Below are 22,856 nucleotides of genomic sequence, written 5' to 3'. Positions count from 1 at the left end.
TCATTTTAATTTTCTCTGCAATACTTTATCTTAGACTGGGCACATTTATTTGTAGTATTTCATTGTAGTTTTAGCAAATAATATACACTCTTGGGGAGTAAGAATGCCAATGTCATACCTATTTTTTAAATTCTCAGATTTTGTTGTTGATAAGGCAGAAAATTCAGTAAAGACATTAAAAGCAGAACCGAACTGCCAAGGGAAAAAGATTAAATGAAAGTCTTTTAATAAGGAATGGATGTTGCAATACAACTTTAAATAAACTCAGAAAACCTAGAAGTGCAATAAATGCTTTTTATTGTATGCTCATTTCAATGAGTAACATTTAGAAATAATAATCCCACGTAACAGTAACGATCTTATTTTACAGCGTTTACATCATTTACAGCCACGTAACACACAACTTTAGCTGATTTCCCAAATTTAATATTCTGAAGTTAAGAAAGATAAAAAATTGATTCTTCAGAAACTGATTCTTATCTGGTGCAAAAAACAGAAAGGTGAACATTATATAAAACACAAAGCCACAATATAGCATGAAGTAAAAACACATTTTAAGTATGTTCAACAGCTGAATGTAAACATGAAGCAACTAAAACTTAAAAGTATACATCATATGCATAACATTTATGAACAGGATTTTCATTAAATTTCCCTAAACCAGCTTTAAATATTAAGCGCCATTTTGATTTGCAGCATGCTAACACAAAGCATTGTTAAAGGGATGCATATTTTAAATTTATACACTGTAAACTGAATCTCCATCTCCAAACCCTATTGGCAGCATACTGTTCTGTTAAATACTGCATAAATACTGCCTCATTCAAAATGCTTGTTAATAACATGGTATATCGATTTTAAAAATCAAATTTTCAATAATGGCATAAAATTGCACCTTTAAACATTAGAGCAAGTAAGACTAGAACAATCATACCTGCTAAGACTGTCCTACAAAAAAATCTCTAAACATTATGTTTAAGAAAACTGTGTTCTCTCATTTTAATCTTTAGATTAATAAGAAATATAGTGCTAATTTTGTTTGCAACACTAACGTTGCAGCCATTTTAGAAAGCCACATTTGACTCAAATAGACTTTTGTAATACACGTTGCACTGAACAATCAACTTGAACTTCACCTTAAACCAGTACAGAATGTGATATTTTAAACACCCTATCCTCTGATAAAATATTAGCAGCTCTGAAATTCTTTTTGAAATAATAATGAATTCCTCTAATGTGTTTCCAGTAGAATTTCTTCTAATGAATACACAAAAAACTTTGCCATTTCTGGAATTCAATTTCCAGGTACAATATAAAAGGCTTAATGATTAAGTGACTGATGGATGACTGATTTTTATTTCCCTACCCCATTTCTAAAATTGCATAGAAGTGAGGCTTGCTTGCTATAGCAAAGAATTGCTGAACTTCTCAATTAAGTACTCTTTTCAGAACCATTTGTCTCTAATAGGATCAACCAAATACACTACTTATCTTTGCTTTTCCCCTCTAATTATGCATATAACACTATGAATAGACACATAAAGTTTTTCAGCAACCATTCTACAGTGCTTCTTAAATTCTGTAAGTAAAATTCAAAGGGCTGTAACATCCCCTATCAATTCAAATATCTGAAGCTCTTTAGTACAAATAATGTAATGTTATGATTTAATATCAAGATTTGAAGTCAGATGAGAGAGTGAGATATTCCTCCCAAGTAGCATATCATAGTTTCTAAATAACTTTTTTCCTTACATTGATTTTACTGTATAAGAATGTCTTTGTGGTGCCTCATAATATGCTGATTTTTCTCTGATGGTCTTCGGAATCCCTTCTTGCAGAATTCACACCTGTGCGGATAGTCTTTTGTGTGTATTGATATCACATGTCGTTTAAAGCCAGATGCATCTGTAGTGCTATATTCACAATACTCACATTGGTAAATCTTCCTTCCGGTATGGGTCTTCATATGCTTTTTTAACTCATTTTGTTGTCTGAACCCTCTCTTGCACCTTTTACACTTCAATGACTGATCCTTAGTATGAACTGAAAGGATATGACCACTAAGAATAAATGGATCTGATGTTTTAAAGTCACAGTGCCTACACTGATGAATCTTCCTACCCTTATGGATATCACTATGCTTTTTCAGCTCAGAAGGACGATGGAAACCTTTATCACAGACCTCACATTTATGAGGAAAATCCTTGGTATGAACAGATATGATGTGCCGCTTAAGGTCACTTGAGTTGGTGCTCTTATGGTCACAATGAGGACATTGGTGAGTCTTATGTCCTTGAAATAAATCTAAATGGCGCTGAAGCTCTCGCTCATCACCAAATGCTTGGGGACAATGCTCACATTTATATGGTAAATTGCTACCATGCTTAGACTTAATGTGAGTTTTCAGATTTGACTGATCTGCACACCTGAAGACACAATACTGACACTGATATGGCTTCTCACCAGTATGGGTTCTCATATGTTTCTTGAGTTCAGAAGGATGTCGAAAACCCTTCCCACACTCAACACAAACATGAGGAAAATTCTTGCTGTGAACAGCCAGCAAATGTCTGTTCAACAGTCCTTGTTCTGCAGTTTCATAGTCACAGTATTTGCACTTGTGCAACTTCGGCTCCTTGTCTCTTAAAATAAGTTTATTTGAACTCAGTGGACTGGCCTCTCTGTATCTTCGTGTGTATTCTGTGAACTCATGGGTTTTGTCAACTTTGTTTATAAGCTTATGGCTTTCTAAGTGGTTATGGAAACTCACTTTCTTGTTAGTTGTAAAGTCACAATCTGTACACTGATATTTTTTTCTCATCAAATGATCAGGATGATTCTTCATGTGTCTTTTTAAGAATCCCCTGGATTTAAACTTTTTTGTGCAAATGTGGCAAGGGTATACTGTCAAGGGCTGTCCATCAGGACCTATTATAACAGCTAGATAAAAAAAAAAAAGAAAAAGAAATTTGTGACATTCGGTCAGAATGAAAAAACTGTAGTAAAAAAGCATCAAAATTAGCTGACATTCACTATGTGAACAATATGCTACTACATAGTACATCAAAAGAAATTTATGATAAAGTAGTTAACCAGTAAGTGATGAGTAGCACTATATTATACACTGCTCAACTGCCAAAATATTTACCACACATGCATTTTGAAAACCAGAAATAGTAACCCTTTATTGTTAAACCAACCTAAAAATTCACATTAAAATCATGTTTTTAATGAGGAGCAAACAAGCATAGCTTTAGAAGGTACCTGCACATACCATAAAAATAACAATTATCTGTATCATACATAACTAGGTACATAAAGTCTACGACAACTGATTGTTTTCCCCCAGTTAAAAAACAGTATTTCTACATCAGCACTCAGTATGACATTAAAGATGTATAGTGCTTTACCTGTTTGCCACTGTCTGGTTTCTCCCCTTTTCCTTTTCTTGACTTTTTGTTTAAGTACTTTATTTGTATTAATGCTCTCACAAATTTGGAGGTACTGAGCCGCTGTGCTATTTCTGTTTTCCAATGTTGGCTCCAAAGTATTTCCTGCAAAAATATTGATAACAGAATTACTGCACTACAGAGAGAGATAGAGAGATAGATTGATTTTGTCAGGTTAACCACTACAGAACATAAAGTAAATTTCATAATGTATGTGCATCTTTTAATGAAAAATTCTTTTTTATCCCCCACCTTCAGATGTATACAGGCCAACAATCTGAATAGCATGTCACATGATATTAATTTTGAAATATATCAATTTGATCATCCTAAAGGAATAAACCAGTAAGAGAAAAATAATAGAAGAAATAGTTTCATGGTACTATACAAAATCTTGGCATCAAAAAAATCTGAAGCATAAAAAGGGCTGATGAAATTAATGAGCTTTAACAGAAAAAGTACATATATCAACAAATGCATTACTATGTGTAATGCATTAAAAACAGACTAGATCTTTTCTATACATGTTTTAGAACAGTGTAATTAATGTAGAATAATGTAGAATCTTAACTAAATATTAAGATTGAATTTAAGGTTTAAATAAATGTGGCAATTTTCTGCAATTTCAGTGAGATGAGTATATACATTATAAAGTAGTTATTAAAATTTTACGTATCGGGGCCCAGCAGCGTGGCCTAGCGGCTAAAGTCCTCGCCTTGAACGCACCGGGATCCCATATGGGCGCCGGTTCTAACCCCGGCAGCTCCACTTCCCATCCAGCTCCCTGCTTGTGGCCTGGGAAAGCAGTCGAGGACGGCCCAGTGCTTTGGGACCCTGCACCCGTGTGGGAGACCCAGAAGAGGTTCCTGGTTCCCAGCTCTGGATCAGCGCGCACCGACCGTTGCGGCTCACTTGGGGAGTGAAACATCGGATGGAAGATCTTCCTCTCTGTCTCTCCTCCTCTCTGTATATCTGACTTTGTAATAGAATAAATAAATCTTTATAAATAAATAAATAAATAAAATTTTAAGTATCAAAACCCTGTTATGGTGTTTACAGTTTAAAATGTAAATTTATAAAAGTGGCAGTTTAGCTTCTATTTGTCACATATGCCTCTCAATTTCTCTGAACACTACATTTACATTAAGTGTGAAATACTTTCCAAGTGTACACACAAAACACTAAGACATATTATCCTAAGAAAAGCCTGTTGCTTAAGAAAACAAAATAATCAGCCACTGAATCACACTGTATGGTGTATTAAAACTGAAAACAAATCAAACTGACACACAAGTTTATGTAATTTATATATAAATCTACTGGATCCACAGAAACTAAGAAAACAGTTTTACCCCAAGAAAAATTTCTACAAGTGGCCTATATAATATGTAATTTTTATTTGCTGTCCAAATAATTTCTATTCTAGATTTTTTTATAGCAAACTTCTTTATGGCCCATATAATAAGCTGCTTAATAATTTGAGGGTACTCTAAAATTAACTGCAGCCACAGATTCACACACTTCATATTAATTAAAACCTACTCAATTTCTATATAGGTAAATTTATGTGTAACTAAACATGTAAGAGTCCAATATTGTATCTATAGATCCAGATAGTCTTTACTGGCCAAGAAGCATACAAAGCCAGATGTTTAACTGGGATCTCATATACAAGGGTACTACTCCAAACAACTTTGTGGAAAACTGAATTGAAAGATAAGATTTAGTGCAAAAACAGGCTGAGTCCCATGGATATAGCAATGTTCTCTCACCTGATGCTTGACATTCTTCATACCTTCGGGAAACTCTTCTTTCATCTCCTAAAAACAAACGACTAATTAGAAGTTTACATGCCGAGTATAGTGATTACAAACATCTCATCTTAATCTACATAATCTTGCTTTGCCCACCATTCCTTGGATTTGAAAAAAATGCTTTCCACTGCCACAGATCAGATAATTTTATGTGCTGAAAAATAAGGGCTACCGTCAGCATCCTTGCAGTTGCTAGCCCCTAGAATAGTTTAACTTACCTAGACCATCTTGTACCATTACACAAGAATGAAACAGAAAACTTGAGAAATGTATCTTTTGTTACACTTTCTAAAAAAGCACATCTGAACTTATGCTTTCCAAACTCCCAAAACTTGTTAAAAATGTGATGTTCATAAGTAAGTTTTTCCAAAGGGAGAAAAATGGATTTTCAAAGATGTTAGAAAAGTAAAATGTTTATGGTACTCACTTATAATTGTAGGATTTTAAATAGGTCTTACTTAAAATGCAACCATTAAGCAAGGTTCCTTTTAAAGAACACAAGATATAATGTGAAGGATCTTACAGTCCATCAGGCATTACAAATTCCTATACCTTGCCTGTCAGCTTTTGTAAATTCAAAAACACTTCACATGGACCATGTCATAAAAAATAGCCAAAATACTAGCAATTGAACAAACTAAATTTAAAAGACTGTGTTCATATAGTTGGTGCTCAAGATTATGTGGACCTCAAATATCTGATTTCTGATAGACTGCTGATGAATGAAAACACTCTCATTTAAAGAAAACCAGTATTGTAGTACAAAGTATCTAAACCTAGAATCATTTAATATATTTTATGTGATGAAATCTATTTACATTTAACGTCAAGAGCTTGAATTTATTATCTTACTTTGATTCACCTAACTGGGATCATGTATTCATTGTAAAAGGAATGCAGGAAAAAGTACCCTCTTCCCCCAGGTTTCTCCTGAATAACCAGAAAGTGACAATGGTCTAAGTTTTCCACATTCCAATGAAATTCTGGCATCAACTAACTTAAGGCTCAATCTCCCACCTCTTCCTGTGTCTGCTTACAAGTGAGTTAATGGAATAATAAAGAACTTATAAAAACTAAAGAGATACTCATTGAACTCTTCCTCTCCATCCAAATCATCTCCACTCATTTTGTTATTCTCGGCTGTAACAGAAAAATCATATTTGAGGGCAGAGTTCAACTCCCCATGGCCTCTAAGGAAAGAAACTTGACAAGCAGGTATCAGAGCACAATGCAGGTAAAGTTCAGTACTGTTAGGGTGTCCAGTAAAAACTGGAGGCTCTTGCCTCACTAGGGCAAAACAAAGTTGTGATTGAAGAAAGATAAAAGTAAGAGTACAGAAGGAATAAAGAAACATGCAACATAACCTTGAAGCAGCAAAGACCATCCGCAGCGTAACTGAAAACCATCACAATTCATCTTGGAAGAATACTTACAACTTCTCACAAGAACAACCATTTATAAATTCAGGGAAAGGCAACTGTGCTCCTTGTCATTGGCAAAAACATGGTTCGTACAGACAGATGAGTTCATATTCCACTTTCTACTTTCAATACTGGAATTACCTGTGGCAAATTATATTCCCGGAGCTTTCAACCCTTCCACTATACAGGCATAATGCCATCTATCCTGAGATAAGTTGTGAGAATAATATATACACTATATCCAAAATATACATAAAGCAGTGACTTAATGATTCTCTATATAATCTTTGAGCTCTACTGAAATTAAGAAAGGTATGCTGCTTATCTCTGTGTTACTAGCATAGTATCTACATTTCAAATTTGCTGATTTAAATAAGACATTAAGAGTCAAAATAACCCTTTAAGTTATCTACAGCAAAGAGTCAAGCATATTTTACGGAACTTTGCTCCTATATAATGAGGTTGTTTTCGTGACAGCTATTGATAAGTCACTATAGAGCCTTTTTTTTTTTCTTACTGATATCATCTTCTTCCTGAGAAGAATCTTTAACTGCCATGTAAACCATCTTCTCCCGCTGCATGCGGCTCTGGTCAAGCACTCCAGTTACAGAATGTCCGCTGGTGTATTCACTTTCTGTGACAATTTCTGTTCCACCTTAAAAATCAAAACACAAACATAGAGACATGGACTAAATCCCCACATTAACAAGAATATATAAGAACTCTTTTCCTTTAGAAAAACACTTTTAATTCCAAAATAATTTTCAAAGTGCCAAGAATATTTTCACAAAAAATGCATTGTGAACTTTCAATTATCACCGACAAACAACTGCCAACACTTATACCATGCTTTTATGCCAAGCACTGTGGGTCTTTCACACATATTTATTTATTTAGGCCTACAAATAAGTAGTTACTTTCATTATTAACATTTTATAAATGAGAAAACAGAAGCAAATGAAAGTAACTCATCAAAAATCATTTAGTTATGTGGTAGAACCAGGACTAAATCCCAAAGCAACTGTAAATCTGTGCACTTAAGCGTAATTTCTTACTCAAACCAAATCCCCTTTATCATTTGTTTTGTATCTTCAATTTTCTACTCATATTTGAATCTACAAATGACACTTTTACATTACTATTTTATATTCATCCGCAATTTTTAAATATACTATCCCCAAGAAAGCTGTGCTTTCAGGGTAATTTTCAAACAGTCCCTTGAGAAAGTAAGAAACTTAATCCCTATTACAGCAATAAATTAAAATTAGTCTTTATACCTATTTCAACATCATCTTCAGCCTCTGCTTTAAATATATACACTTTTATTACTTCTGAACCAAATCCATCTTCCTTAACATCTTCTTGTGAACCATCACTGGCAATTTTTAATGGTGTGTTCCCCATATGCTCTAGTTTCTCTCCAACATCATCCACTACAAAATACAAAGTGGGAACTATTTAAGTCAAAAAGGATCATTGACATTTAATGGGTGTTAAGTACGGAAGAAATAAGAAAATGTTAACCACCTATTAACTATTCATTGAATGAACTGCTATGCAGTCAAATGCTGCTGCATGAAAAGTAGTATACAAGATCACATACTACATGATCACAATTAAAAAAAAATTCACAGATTCAAATGGAAATACTTAACAACCAAGTGAGCTTAATTAAAATGGCTTGGGAAAAATTATAAAATCTTTTATCATCTTGAGCCCTTTTAGTTAAATCCTAACCCCAAAATAAGTAACAGAAAAATAAAAAAATAAAATATGCATTGCTCATAAATAATAAGCTCACAAAAACAGCAGTACCCAGGTTAAAAAGCAGTGATTCCTAAACCAATAATATAATGAGATCAAACAATTAAAAAATTAGGAAAAAACATAATAAAATGGTATTATTAAAATCTTACTTATAAATTGTTATAAAAATAAAATCTCAGTAAACAAATATTTCCATTTAATCAATGAAAAACAAAATTCAAACCACAATATTTTATACTTCTCTATTTATCAGTGCAACCTTTACTTCAAAATCATACATTAAGAAAATACATAAATGAGTGTTTCTACTTTTTTTCTTTATTCATACTCTGATACTTCAGTAAGTAGGAAAAATCATATATAAAAGGCAAAGCAAAAAAAATTGAGGCTATTTCTTGCATTTTAAGTATACTTACAAAATGTGATTCTTCACACATTACATAAGGATAGTATTTAGTTTCACATGGATACCACCCATGAACTATGTAATAATATTAATAAATACTGCCTTATCATCATAAATAACATCCAAACAATGTATTCCACTTAAGTGTTAGGCATTTTCATTTCATTGCTATTCCTATAAAAACTGAAATCTAAATTAAAAATCTCCTCCCAAATATCATGTGTAGATTTACATATATGCACACATATAAATCACAGTACCATCTACAAAACATGAAATCATCAAGCAGCTTAACAACTCTATAAAGATAAAGTAGTACCAAAAAGCTCTTACCTTGATAACTCTTAAATTTTTCAGAAAGATCTAAATGGGTTAAAGTCTAGATTTTTTTCTTATTTAACTTTCAAATTTGAAACAACTACAAAAATAATCTTTTGGCATTTCAAAATTATGGAAAACAATGCATTTCAGAAGTTCTTTTCACAGTGAAAAGCTATTTTAACTTTGTGATCAAACAAATTATTTTATATGATTAAAGAATCTGAATATCTATTGTTTATGAAAGATAGCACACAAATGATCAAAATGAAATAAATATTTTCGTTCTACCTTAATTCCTGATTTTGTTACGATGTTGTTGGCAATTTTTTGACAATAGCACAACAGGACACACAAAAACCTTAAAAAAGTATCCAAAACATAAATTTCATAGGTTGAAATAATTTATAGTAAACGCTGCCTTACTATATACAAATTATTTAACGTGACCATAGTTCCCTCTGGGACAAGCTAAACTAGACCCATAATTCACAAAATTAACACTCTTGAAGTGAAACACATATTTTTTCACACTAGATTATGTGTCACAATTTTAACTTTGAGTATTGAAATCACTGTTGCCATTCCCTCTGATTCTGTTTTTATTATTATTATTATTATTATTATTATTATTATTATTATACTGGTTCCAGTTCTACCTTGCTTAGGGTACATATTTTCTTCCAACAGCTTAATTATTTTCCATTTAGATTCATCAAAATAAATTTAAAAAGTACTGAGTAACTAACCATTCCATATCGTTCTGTTTAAGCTCTATTTTAAGTTTATAGAAGGGGAAAAACTTATTAAAGATATTGAAGTGCAATTTTAAGAGGCAAACCATCATCTATCCATGATTTATTCTGTACTTACGGATTTATGCTTGTTTATTAAGTAAAGAATTAAAGAATAAGCAATCAACTCATTTCAGAAATGAATCTTCAAAATTTTAATGGATATAATGTTCAAAATAGCTAAAATTTAAGGTTAATGCTTTTGCTTTTTTTTAAGGAATTTAATAATCAAGCCGCACACTGTTCTTTCTCAACACAGCAATAAGAAGATAATAAATTACCAGCCACAGAATTCTCTTGGCACTAAATATAACAGAGTAAGGTGTTTGGTTTGCCAACACAGAAAGTTTTGTTAATATTCAATAAACTTTTACAGCCCAATGGCACAATTAGACTAAATTCTCTTATTAGCAAAGTATACAATGTAGCTTCCTTTTTTAAAGCTAAATTGACTTTACAACCTTTAAAATATTTACTTATTAGAGAGACAGAGACAGAGGGTACTGGCTTCTACTGGTTCAACTCCCCAAATGGCCACATTAGCCAAGGTTGGGCAGAGCAGAAGCTGGGAGCTGGGACTGAATCCAAGTCTCAAAGTAGGTGGCACAAGCCTGACTAAGTGAGCCATCACCATTGCCCTCTCAGGTCTGTACCAGCAGGATGCTAGAGTCAAGAGCCAGAGCCAGCAACCAGGCTGAAGTATTCTGAACAAGACACAGGGTCATCTAAGCCCACAACTCTTTAACCAAATTAGACTAAATGCATGCTCATACTTTATTCCTTTCGTATTATCCACATGCAAATTACGTATAGCATGCTGATTTCCAATAGGGACGGAATCAGGCAATGTGCAAAGGATCTTAATTTCAGAAGGCAGGAAAAAAATAAGCATATTTCAAAGGTGTTCCATAATCAGGTAAACCAAAAGCAATAAAAGCATATGCCCCACCAAAAAAATGTACAAGAATATTCATAGCAGCATTAGTGACAACAGCCAAAATGTGCAAATGACCCATATGTCCATCAGATGATGAGTGGGTAAACAAACTGAGGTATATCTACATGCTGGAATATTACTCAGTAATAAACAAGAAGTATTGTTATGTACTCCAACATAAATTCTGCTTCAAAATATAAGTGAAAAATGAGGTATAAAAGGCCACAAATGTATATAATATCATTGACATGGAATACCCAGGATAGTAGGGATAGCTTCAGAGACAGAAATTGGCTTAGAAGTTGTCTAAAGGTGGCTAGAGTTGGGGGTTAACTGCTAAAGAATACAAGGTTCAGGACCAACATGATGGTTCAATTGGCTAATCCTCCCTTTACAAATACTAGCATCCCATATGGGTGCCGCTTCATTTACAGGCTGCTCCAGTTAACATTCAACTCCCTGACTGTAGTCTGGGAAAGTAGTAGAGGAATGGCCAAAGTCCTTGGGACCCTGCACCTGCGTGGGAGACCTGGCACTTCCGATCAGCTCAGCTCCAGTCATTGTAGCCATTTGGAACCAGTGGATGGATGATCTTTCTGTCTCTCCTTCACCCTGTAGATCAGCCTTTCCAATAAAAATAAAAATAAATCTTTTTTTTTAATGTAGGGCTTTACTTTGTGGACTCATGAAAAAATAATAAAACTGCATTTTATTGTAGAACTCCATGAATACCCAAAAAGAAAACATATTCACATTCTTTTCATAAAGGAAAAAATCACTAGGCAAATGTGCTTTATGGGTATTAGGCATTTTTTTAAAGAGCACATTTAGCATATGTCTACACAGATACAATCACCTACATTAATTTCCATGTTATTCAGCATAAGTGGGAGAGCCTAAACTGCTAAGATAAGGAATTTGTGAGATTTGGCCTAAAGTTAGATGAATATCTAATACTGAGCGAAGATAAACTTTCTACCCTCTGAAACTCAGCTACTAATGAGGTTTCCTTAAAAGAATACTTATTTAGGGATTCAGGAACAAGACGAAAGTCTATTTTAATTCATCAACTCTATTTCTTGATTTTTTAAAAATCTCTATTTGGGAAAAACAATTAACATTTAGGTATTCCACAGTATTGTCTAACTCTTAAAAACGGCAATGGGCCAGCTATAACCAAAAGGTAACAGAAATTAAGAAACAATATGAAGTAAAAACAGAATACCTGGAAATAGTAAAAGTCTTAATTCAAGCATAACTAAATCATAAAATTGTTCACGAAGTTGATGGTGGAAAATGGATAGCACAGAAAATAATTAATTTTTGTGTATCTGTATATATTTTGATAATAAAAAATATTTTAAAGGAATTTATAAAAATTGTTGCATTTTCTCTCTAATGATTAAGGAAGTAAACAATCTCAAGCCTAAATTCACCACAAAAAACCTCACATTTGTTCTAACAAAATTAGAATAAAATAATATTCTTTTAAATATAGTCTAATTACATTGAGGGCAAAGGCTTCCCATTTGACCAATGTAGTAATTAGTAAGATAAATATACTACCTTAAAATGCTCCAGAAACATTTCTTAAGAACTTTTGCAGAATCAAATCAGAAAACAATATAAAATGTGATTATTTATGATATATAAAGTGTAAAATATGGATCACTTTAACACTAGTTTAATAACTATCCTTTCAGTATAGTGACTATCATGATTTGCCACACCATTTCATACAGTAAGCATATTTTAAATAAGACATAAAAATAGCTGTTTCAGAAACACATCTAAGAACAATGATATTTACAGTCTTTAAATATCTTAAACCATTCTCTAAAAATCTATGAATATTCACTTTCAAAAATAACTGTAGAAGAAAAAACAGAATGCATTTTACATTTTTACAAATTATCTCATTTGCTTCATTGTAAATTCACTCACACGTAATTTTTCACCATTTTACATACATATATATAAACCCTCCACCATATAATACACTTCAGAAATGTATTTATATTTCAAAAAGAAAGAATTCTCCCAAGAAAAAGTCATCTTTAATTTTTACTACTTATACTGTGATACTTTACAATTTCAAAAATAAATCTGTTTCCTTAAGCTCCATCAATAACTTTAAAGATTTTTATTATCGTTGTTGTTATGGCAAACCCATCACCTAAATGAAAACAAAATATTTATCTCCAGCTTAAGGATCTTGCAAAATAACCTGAAACGAAGATTACAGTTTTGCTCAGAATAAATGTAACAGATTCAGACCAATAGACTATATATAAACACAAGAACTGTAGAATGTGATCTATGTTTGTAACTTCCTTTTTGATTAGCTTCAAAACATACATGAAAGTTAACATACTACACTTCATTTTCTAATTAAAACTGAACTGACAACTCCAGTGCCAGCCATATTAAAGAAATCAATGGTGGTATAAAAAAAAAAACCTTCCATTTTGAAATAAACATACATGTGTCATTAAACTTTTACAATAGTTAAAGCTGTTTTGAATCTGATAAACCTATATTTCTATGTTAAAACATTAACAAACTGTATTATTTAAATTTACTTAGAATATGAATTTGCATAGGGTAAATTAAAAACATGAATAAAAAAGATCAACATCTTTGAAAAAAATCTTTTTTTCAAAAAGATTGTCCTCATGGCAGTCCTTATTCCTCATCCCAGAAAACAAGCAAATTATATAATTTCCCGAATAACTCCAGGCTTTATGTTTTACTTACAAGATATCATTAAGTAATCCTCAGAAGTGCTTTTGACATCATCATCATCATCATCTTCAGTTTTTATAGTGACTGTAGAACCAGGAACACCAGCAGCAGCTTGGATCACAGTTTCTGTGTCTGAATTAGTAACAAGAACCTCTTCTGATACCATTGTGGGAGAGTCAACTCCTGAAACACAATCTTGGACCACATGTTCTAAATGTCCATCAGGACCTGTAACAAGGTCAGCCACAAAAACTTGCTCAGGTACCCTAACTGTTTCAGTAATCAGCTCAGAAGTCAAGATATGATCACCATCCTCTTCCTCTAAATCTTCTTCAATGGCAACATCTGCTTCTAGTACAGCTTCAGGAACAATCACACCTTCTGTTACCACATCAGTCTCTGTGATGATATCGGGCCCATGGACAACTTCAGCTGCAAGGCCATGATCAAGAGTTATCCCATCATCTGTGACAACATCAGAAACTAACACAGCTTCAGGAACCGAAACAACAATATGATCTCCATCGATATGTGCAGTACCAGCCATTCCAGCCACTACAACACAAACAATTAACCAAAAAAGGTAAAGTTATTTTATTCAGCAGAAGTATATATATCAAACGCTTTAACATGTTCTTTACATATTGAACAGTCATAACCAATCCTCCACCTGTGCTCTTTTCCAAAGTTCTCTGTAATATTTTAGGATCTTTACATTTGTATATAAATTTTAGAATCACTTTGAAAATTCCTACCAAAAAGAATGATAACAGTTTAATTGATTTTAAGGCCATTCTGGAAAATAACCAGGCAATTTCTCAGGAAACTAAACACTGACTTACCATATCAAACAATTGTACTCTAGAACAATTTTCCCCTGGAAAAAAATCAAATATATGCTTGTACAAAACTGAATATATTTACAATTCATAGTAGGTATAATTCAAGTAGTATTAAAAAAACTAAGCAATTCAAATGCCCTTCAGCAGATAAACAGTTGGTTAAAGTAACTCTGCTTGCACAGTCTTACTATGAGGTACTGCTTCGTAATAGAAAGGAACAAGCTATTGATATATTAAATAGCCTGAATATTACCCTGAGTGAAAGAAAGCATCACTCACCAAATGTTATCATAATTTATCACATGTAAATGTGACACAACTTTCTGAAAGTCATAGAAATATGATAACGTAGAAATATAGAAATGGATGACAGATTAGTGCTTGCCAACAGTGGGTCAAGTATGAAAAACAGAAAGTTACAATGTAACAGCTCCATGATCTTTACTGTGGTGATAATTATATGAATCTGTACATGCAATTAAACTGCACAGGTTTACACACACAAACACACACACACAAATGGATATATGTAATAAATGGTGAGAACTGTATAAGGCTTTCAGTCTAAGTAACAAAAATACCCCAAATATTAATCATCTGATTTTGACATTATACTAGTCATATAAGACGGCATAACTAGAGAAAGATGAGTAAAAGATACATGGGATCCTATGTCTACTTCTTCCCATTTCCTGTAAAATTATTATAATTTTAAATATTAAGACAAAATAAAAATTAAAGGACAACATAAATTAAGATACTAAATTAAATGACGTAAGAAAACATTGTCATATGTATCATATACGTGAAAATCTCTGAACTTACTTATACAATAAATACAGTAAATCTTTTAAACAAGGAATTAATTCATCTAAAAATAGAATGAGATGTTACACCCTTTATATGAACATAAGTTCTACCAGCCTCAGTTTATACAATACACAAGAGTTTTTGAACCTGGTTATGTAAATTCTCTACATTAAATAATCCAGTACAAGTCTTTCTCCATCTCATGATCACTTTGTATAAAGTAGCACCTGAAAAAATGCCACCTGGATATCCAAAAGTTCACTACTTTTAACCAATTCATTGTAAAAGTTAATTAACAAATTAGGTTGCAGATCAGTGGATACCATTCAACAGAGTCTTTAAATCCTTCCAGCCATTCTCAAATTCCCAACTAAACCATCAAATTACCCCAAAAGAAAACAGCCAAAACCCTGAAAATCTGATAGACAAAAGATGTAAAACAAGTTCTGTTCATTTAATTATCATTCCATTGGCCATTTCAGAAATGAGGACGGAGTGGAGGTTCAAATTTAGCTTTTAACCAGACTGCAAATGAGCTTGTTAAGCTCAGAGTACTAGAGTTCTACTTATACATTTCATTAGCAAAATCTTTTAAGAATTTAGAGATTTAAAATGTGGGAAATTACATTTACTTTGGAGCACTGCTGGAGGTTACTTTGGTTCCTAAAAGTAGACTGCAGCAAAGAATTAACTTGGTTGAGTAGATTCTAAGAAGATGGAGTAAGTGCTTTTAAGTTCATCTTGGCCTCTAGTAGGAAATTACGGATAATAACAAGCCATATGCAAAGAAAATAAATCCAAATGTACTCGTTTTCATGGAACCAAGTTATCTTAAAGATCCCAGACCAAGAAATGAATTCATTGGAAGCTACCAGATTATTCAGTATGATATGTAAGATATCTCATTTTATTTTTGCTCTTTCCTCTCATCAATTTGTTAGATTCCACCGCATTTCTAAGCAAAGTCATTAATTTAGGCATATAACAACTATACATATTAAGCAATATGAATGCATCAAGCAACCTACTAATATCTCATTTAACCTTCATAAAAACTATAAATTATCTCATTTAACCTTCATAATAACTATGCAACTTTTATCTCCATTTTAAACATAAAGGAAGTTTGTACAGATAGGTTAAACATGCTTATCCAAGGTCTAATCTCGCTGGCTTTTTTCTACTTGTGCAGAAGGAAAGTTTACAATGGACTATTTTTAGAAAGATTCATAAAATTTACCAAGGAACAACTAATTTAAGGTTAAAAAGTGTAAAAAAAAAAAAAAAAAAAAAAATCCCGGGCCCGGCAGCTAAAGTCCTCGCCTTGAAAGTCCCGGAATCCCATATGGGCGCCGGTTCTAATCCCGGCAGCTCCACTTCCCATCCAGCTCCCTGCTTGTGGCCTGGGAAAGCAGTCGAGGATGGCCCAATGCATTGGGACCCTGCACCTGCGTGGGAGACCCGGAGAAGTTTCCTGGTTCCCGGCTTCGGATCGGCGTGCTCCGGCCGTTGTGGCTCACTTGGGGAGTGAATCATCGGATGGAAGATCTTCCTCTCTGTCTCTCCTCCTCTCTGTATATCTATCTGACTTTGTAATAAAATAAATAAAAATCTTTTAAAAAAATCCCAATCATTTAAACTTTAAAACATTTGGTAACACTAAACTGCATTAAAACTTTATCTTCTCAGTTTATCAAATTATAAATGTTTAAATCATCTAAAAGTGTAAAATCAGTCAGATAACCAGATCAACCAGAAAGTCATTTCAAATATTTGTAAACTAATCAAAGATTAATTCTGCTAAAATCGCTTCATTTAAATGTGAATTCCTGAAACTTCATCAGTGATAACACACATTTTTTTCTAGATCTGTTTCAGACAGCTATCAGGTTGTTTTGGTATTTAATTCCCAAAGCTCCACAGACTTTTTGCAGCACGAAGATATTAAATAACTATAAAATTCAATGGCATAGGCTCCAAGTGCAACTATTATGTTAACATACCAGCAAAGTTATTACATAAAACACAGTTCTAAATTTTTAAGAAGCAAACATCCTTAAAAAGAACTGCTTTAATAAAATCTAAATTAATGGTGCAGATTCTCTATATAGCAATCATTCCATACTCAAAATTAAGAACCATATAAATTTATAGGGTTGCTGTACCACATAGGGTGTTATCTAGCTAGTTCTATTTGTGAATGCTAAAATCCATTTTACAAATACTCATATCATTAATTTATGAGATTGCAAATATCCAAATTTTGATGGCAACTGATGCAAAGAATATGCCTAATTTCTAATGAAAATCTAAAATTTACAAAGTTTAACAGCTGGATTAAATAAGCCCAGGGATGTTTATGAAAGAAACGTAAGATATCAGGACTAACACTTCTAAAACTTTTCCCCAGTATAGTTCCCTTTAGGTAGAGATTATGCAACACCTTTTCATTTCATGAAATATCATATAAAAATAAAACACCCATGCACAGTTCTTGGAACTTACATCAGCAAGTAGGGAGAAAATTCCTATCTTCTAAAATTAGTTATTTTTTTATCTAATTGGAAATTCATAAAAATAACCTTAGCAAAACATAAAAACCATTTAGTAGCAATCGATTTATATGCCTGAAGCTAAAGAAAGAGCATGAACTGCAAGTTAAAAATATATCCTTTCAAAAATCAATTACCAAAAACACTACTAGATATTTCAATTATGAACAGGTGAACAACGGCAGTTTAAAAAGTTCCTGTAACACTAAATTTAAAAGTTTCTTTTGGAGGAAAATAGGTTTGAAATTCATGTACAAAGTAACAAAAAAAAACAGTGGTTTTATACTTTTTCAGTATAGATGTATTTATTTACAGCATTAAATTCATTTTAGAAAGGGCCATAAAGGATCATAACAAGATGATTAAACTCAAAAGTCCTGAAATTTTCCCATTTTATTTCTCAAAAAAGGGAAAGTGAATTTTTTTCTCTCTAGCCTTTAACAATTTATGTAGCTGTAATCATGTATAATCATGTGTGAAAATATGTTCTCCCCAATTCAAATGAATAGGATCCCAAGATGTGCGCTTTCTCCTGTGATTTCAGATACACCTTAACACACTGCCATATGCTTCCGAGAACTTTCACAGTCAATTGTAAGACACAAAGATTTAAGTCAAACACAAAACTGTTCTAATAAATTAAAGATATTTTAGTAATCCAAATGGCCATCAACTGATGAATGGCTAAACACTTACAGTTTACCCACACAACAAAATATCATTTGGCAGTGCACAACAATCAAGTACACATATGTGAAAACATGCCAAAAGGCCATATGATGTATAATGCCCTTTATAAAAAATGTTCAGAACAAGTAAACCCATAGACAGATTAGTGGTTGTGTAAGGCTCTGGGGGTAATAATAAGATGGAAAATAAAAAAAGTGAATTCCATGATTTATCTAAGTTCATACAGCTATTTGTTAACAGTGCTGCCAAGACAAAAATGCAGTTCTGAATCTCAATAGTGTGGGCTTTACAAGAGGCGATCAAACGATATATTCAACCATATTCTACAAGCATACTAGCATTTCTTAATTGAGCAAAGCATCATTATTTGTAGCTCTTCATTATAAATTTCAACTTTGAGAACTCTATTAGCATCTTGCTTTCTGTTTTTTAAGTCCAACTGACTATTTGTCTTCTTTGCTTTCACTTAACTCTTATCTTTAATTCTTACGATCCCATCCACACCTCTATATTTCAGATACCACTATCCTGGATAATTCAGAGAGACCCTGCCAGATTTAGCTTTGTTATTTGTCAAAAGTCATCTCCTCTTCCACAAAATGACTATTATTAAGAGGTTGCTGGGAAACATCATCACAAAAGTAAGGGGCCTTTAAAAGAAAATATATACTGTTTGTAACAACTTTCCCAGGAAATAAAGCAGAACATAATTAGTCATCACTTGCATGATTTCCTATTTATCACTGCATAAAAAGCATCTAATTGCTTTGAATTAATAGAAGCACTCTCTTTTCTAGCTTTATTAACAGTAGAACTTAAAATGTACTTCAGAGAGCCATTTTAGCATTCCCTACATTTTAGGATATACCCCATCAGAATATAATTATGTAGTGATTTACCCTAGTTGCTTTCTATTTACACTACCATTTTATCACCATTATTTCAAGTTTCCTTACCTCACCCTTCTCCAAAATGTTAAGAATTTGAAGTAGAACACTAACACATAGAATTACTGTTAAGAAATAAACACTACAAATGCATTATACAGGTAAAAGAATGATTTTTCATTGTATTTCTCCCCTTCCTTAATTTGTTTGACTTTCAGTAATTCTGTGCTTTTAGAAAAAGAAAATGCTTTACCAAAATCCTGCATAATCATGGTATGGGCCATTCTGGAGTCTGATGTATGCAATCCGAGACTTCCACCACCGGAATCCATACTTAGCAAAGTTCATTCACAAACACCTGCAAAACAAATGATGTTTAAAATAGTTTAAATATTTTAGGCCAAAGTCAGTTGTTTTGAGCAAAAAAAAAAAGCAATTTAAAATATGCCTTTCAACCAGGTATGCAAAGGTCATGACACAAGTAAAAAAAAAACAACTGAACAAAAGTCTTGATAGATATTAATGTGACAATCAAAAAGTAAAAGAAGTGCCAGGTAGAAGTAAACCAAATAATGGAGAATAAGGCACAGTAAGGGTGATGAGCTGTAGGAAAGTGAAGCAAGCAAAAGAACAAAACTGCAGCGTTAAGGTTCCAGTTAAAATAGAGGTTATAAAAGAAGAAAAATAACAAAATGACAACAAACAATAGTTGGGATATTTATACATTACTAGAGAACTCAGATGTCTAGTATTAATGCATTTCATCCAGTGGCTCTCATCCATTTCTTCCAGACCCAGATGAGCCCTGCAGCGGAGCTCTGCAGATAAACTTGCATTCACCTCTGGCTCCCGGGGTTCTACTTATAATGTAAAATGTTCTATCCCAGTTTCCCTGGAGTTCTTTGAACCAGTAAGGACTTCTGGCCTCACTCTACTACATTCTCTTGTCTCACAGTTCTGAGGACTCATGAAACATGACTGCTTCCTAAATATGGTAAAGATAAGATCAATCACATACAAACATTTAGAAAATTGGGTTTTTTTTTTAACTTACTGTTTACTTGTAATTGCACAATTAACTTAGTGATGAATAAAATTATGTTAGCCTCATAGTAGCTTTTAAAACAAGGGTTCAGCCTGCATTATTTCAAATGATTTATCCTCTACATAAGATCATTAGATAATAAGCAATATAACATCTGATGCTGACACTCGATGTGTTTCTTATAATTCTATATGTGGCTTTCTCCTTCAAACATAAAATTCTAAGTAAAACAATCTAAAACCAGCCAATTTTATAAGGCATTTATCTCATTTTTCCCTTTCCAGGCTTAAACATATGGGGCCATACTGCACAAAAGATGAGGTTACATCCTTCACAAAAGTTTTACAAAGCTGCCACATAAAACAAAACACCTCTTTAAGTACACGGGAGTTCATTAGGTGTTGCTTCTTTTTCTTCTTCTTCTTTTTTTTTTTTTTTTTTTTTTTTGCGCCTTAAAGTTCTGCAAGTATACAGAAGGCACAAGTCTCTCACGGAAACCATATCGACATCTGAGTTACGTACATAAACATGTTACAGTAGTTGGTGACATATCTAATTTTCTACATAAAATCATCTATACATTACCAGAATTACATTTTTAAGAAATCCTTAGTTGTATTTTCAGCATTTGCAAATACCACCTTGTTTTATGCCTTGCTGTTCTGCAGAATGAGATCAATAGGCCAAGGGGCTCACAATAATTAATACTTGTGTTTTTGCAGATACAATTAAAATGTTCTAAACTCTTATTTTTAATATTTAAAACAGTTACATTTAGACTTTAATTTCTTTCTTGATCGCAAAACCAACAGAAAAATTAGAAGCATTGTAATGCAATTTATTTTGGTCTCATTATTAAATAAGACATTGAGTAATTTGTTAATCACCTTTTTACGACTGTCTTGAAGAAACTGTAGATTTCCTTAGATATTTCAAAGTAAAATCAGCAATTTCTTTCTACTTCTCTTCTGATCTATGTTATTTTCTTTGGAAAAACGTTCTCTTTACCTATTATGAAGACACATTCCAAATTAGATTTTTCAAACATCATCAATTAAATCTTACACAGTTTAAAAATGCTTTCATTTATACTTCAACTTGCAGGGCAATACTGTGAAGGGTTCATATGCTCAAATCTGCATTAATCTAGAAAGCAACCAAACCAAATGGATGATTACAATAGAAACGACTACCTACTATCATGCAAGTATCATCGCGACACTTTGAATTCGACCACTTGATCAAAACAATCTCTAACGCACATTCAAAAAATTATTAGCAGTGCCTTATCTTGGAAAGTGAAAGAGAACCAAGGACGAGCCTTATCCTTGCCAAATCCACACAGAAAAATCTGCCCTAGCACTCAATGAAGTGTAAAAATCACAACACAGTGCAATTGTTATAGAAGTACCACACTTTACCAATAGCAAACAAACAAACCGGAGCATCTCTTTCGCATCGAGGGAGTTTCAATAAGATCAATAATAAATGAGGTCTGAGAAGAGCAGCGTGTTAAGTCTTCAATAACCAATAAATAGGGAGGTTTCTTAGTCACAGCCTTACTGAATGGAGGTAACCCAGCAAGTACGCTTCAAGTAAACATCTCGCCGTCGACGGAGAGGGGAGCAGAAATCATACACTAACACACAAAAGCCCCTTTTACTCTCATCTGGGTCTCCCAAACACGGCTTACTCGGGACCCCAGTGAAGGATAGCAGAGAAACGCTAAGGCGACAGAGCCAGGGAAGGAGAAAGTAGCATTCCGGAGAGAGGAGACAAAGGAGCCCTGGCAAGGAGCAGTATTGCAGCTTTGGACGCAGCCCTCTTCCCGCAGAAGTCTCCCTTTCCCACGGCCATGCCAAGTTTCAATCATGTCGAGCAGAACATACACACGTGCCCTCTCCGACGCGACCCATCTGACTGGACCTTAAATCGAACAAGAGAAGGCTCGCACTGGAAAGGAAGCGGCTGACGAGCCCAGAACACTCTTTCCCCTCCTCCCTCCTCACACTTGGTGCAGCGGTCGCCACCGCTGCTACCCACGCTCGCTGCCCAGCCCCTCCGCCTCCTCCCGCTCCCGCTGACCCGCTGCATGGAGACGGCTGGGAACCAAAATGGTGGTGTTTCAGCGGAGGCGACAGTTGCCGCACACGGCCAACCCCCCCCCCCCCCCCGCCCCACGCCGCGCTCCGAGTCGCCCAGACTCTCACGAATGCATATCCCCGAAAATGCCCGATCCGTGTCACTTGCTTGCAACGCCGCCATCCCTCGCGTATTCCAAAGGTTGCCATTAGCGGCGAGCCGGCTAGCGAGCGAGTGAGCGAGCGAGCGAGCGATCCGGCGAGCGAGCAAGCGGGGGCGGGGGCGGGGGTGGAGACC

The 22,856-nt window shown here is 33.8% G+C and overlaps 1 protein-coding gene across 3 annotated transcripts; it reads right to left on the bottom strand.

The window, feature by feature from the left end:
- Positions 1-236: 236 nt before the first annotated feature.
- On the bottom strand, positions 237-22,628 carry ZNF711 (zinc finger protein 711). 3 transcript variants are annotated; one of them, XM_058658461.1, is made up of 9 exons: positions 21,365-22,628; positions 20,157-20,417; positions 19,686-19,790; positions 13,664-14,206; positions 7,962-8,117; positions 7,202-7,339; positions 5,222-5,269; positions 3,411-3,554; positions 237-2,940 (listed from the first exon to the last, which is right to left on the bottom strand). In XM_058658461.1, the coding sequence occupies exons 3-9, from the start codon at positions 19,762-19,764 to the stop codon at positions 1,760-1,762; spliced, it is 2,289 nt and encodes a 762-aa protein (XP_058514444.1). In that variant the 5' UTR covers positions 19,765-19,790; positions 20,157-20,417; positions 21,365-22,628; the 3' UTR covers positions 237-1,759. The 3 variants fall into 3 exon arrangements, with proteins under 3 accessions (XP_058514444.1, XP_058514443.1, XP_004592849.1); XM_058658460.1 differs by having other exon boundaries at positions 20,162-20,417; XM_004592792.4 differs by lacking the exon at positions 20,157-20,417.
- Between the last annotated feature and the right edge of the window lie 228 nt (positions 22,629-22,856).

This window comes from Ochotona princeps, chromosome X (assembly GCF_030435755.1).
Source record: "Ochotona princeps isolate mOchPri1 chromosome X, mOchPri1.hap1, whole genome shotgun sequence".
Lineage (NCBI taxonomy): Eukaryota > Metazoa > Chordata > Mammalia > Lagomorpha > Ochotonidae > Ochotona > Ochotona princeps.
Note: the sequence above shows the minus strand (reverse complement) of the source record. Positions and strands in the feature narration are given on the sequence as shown.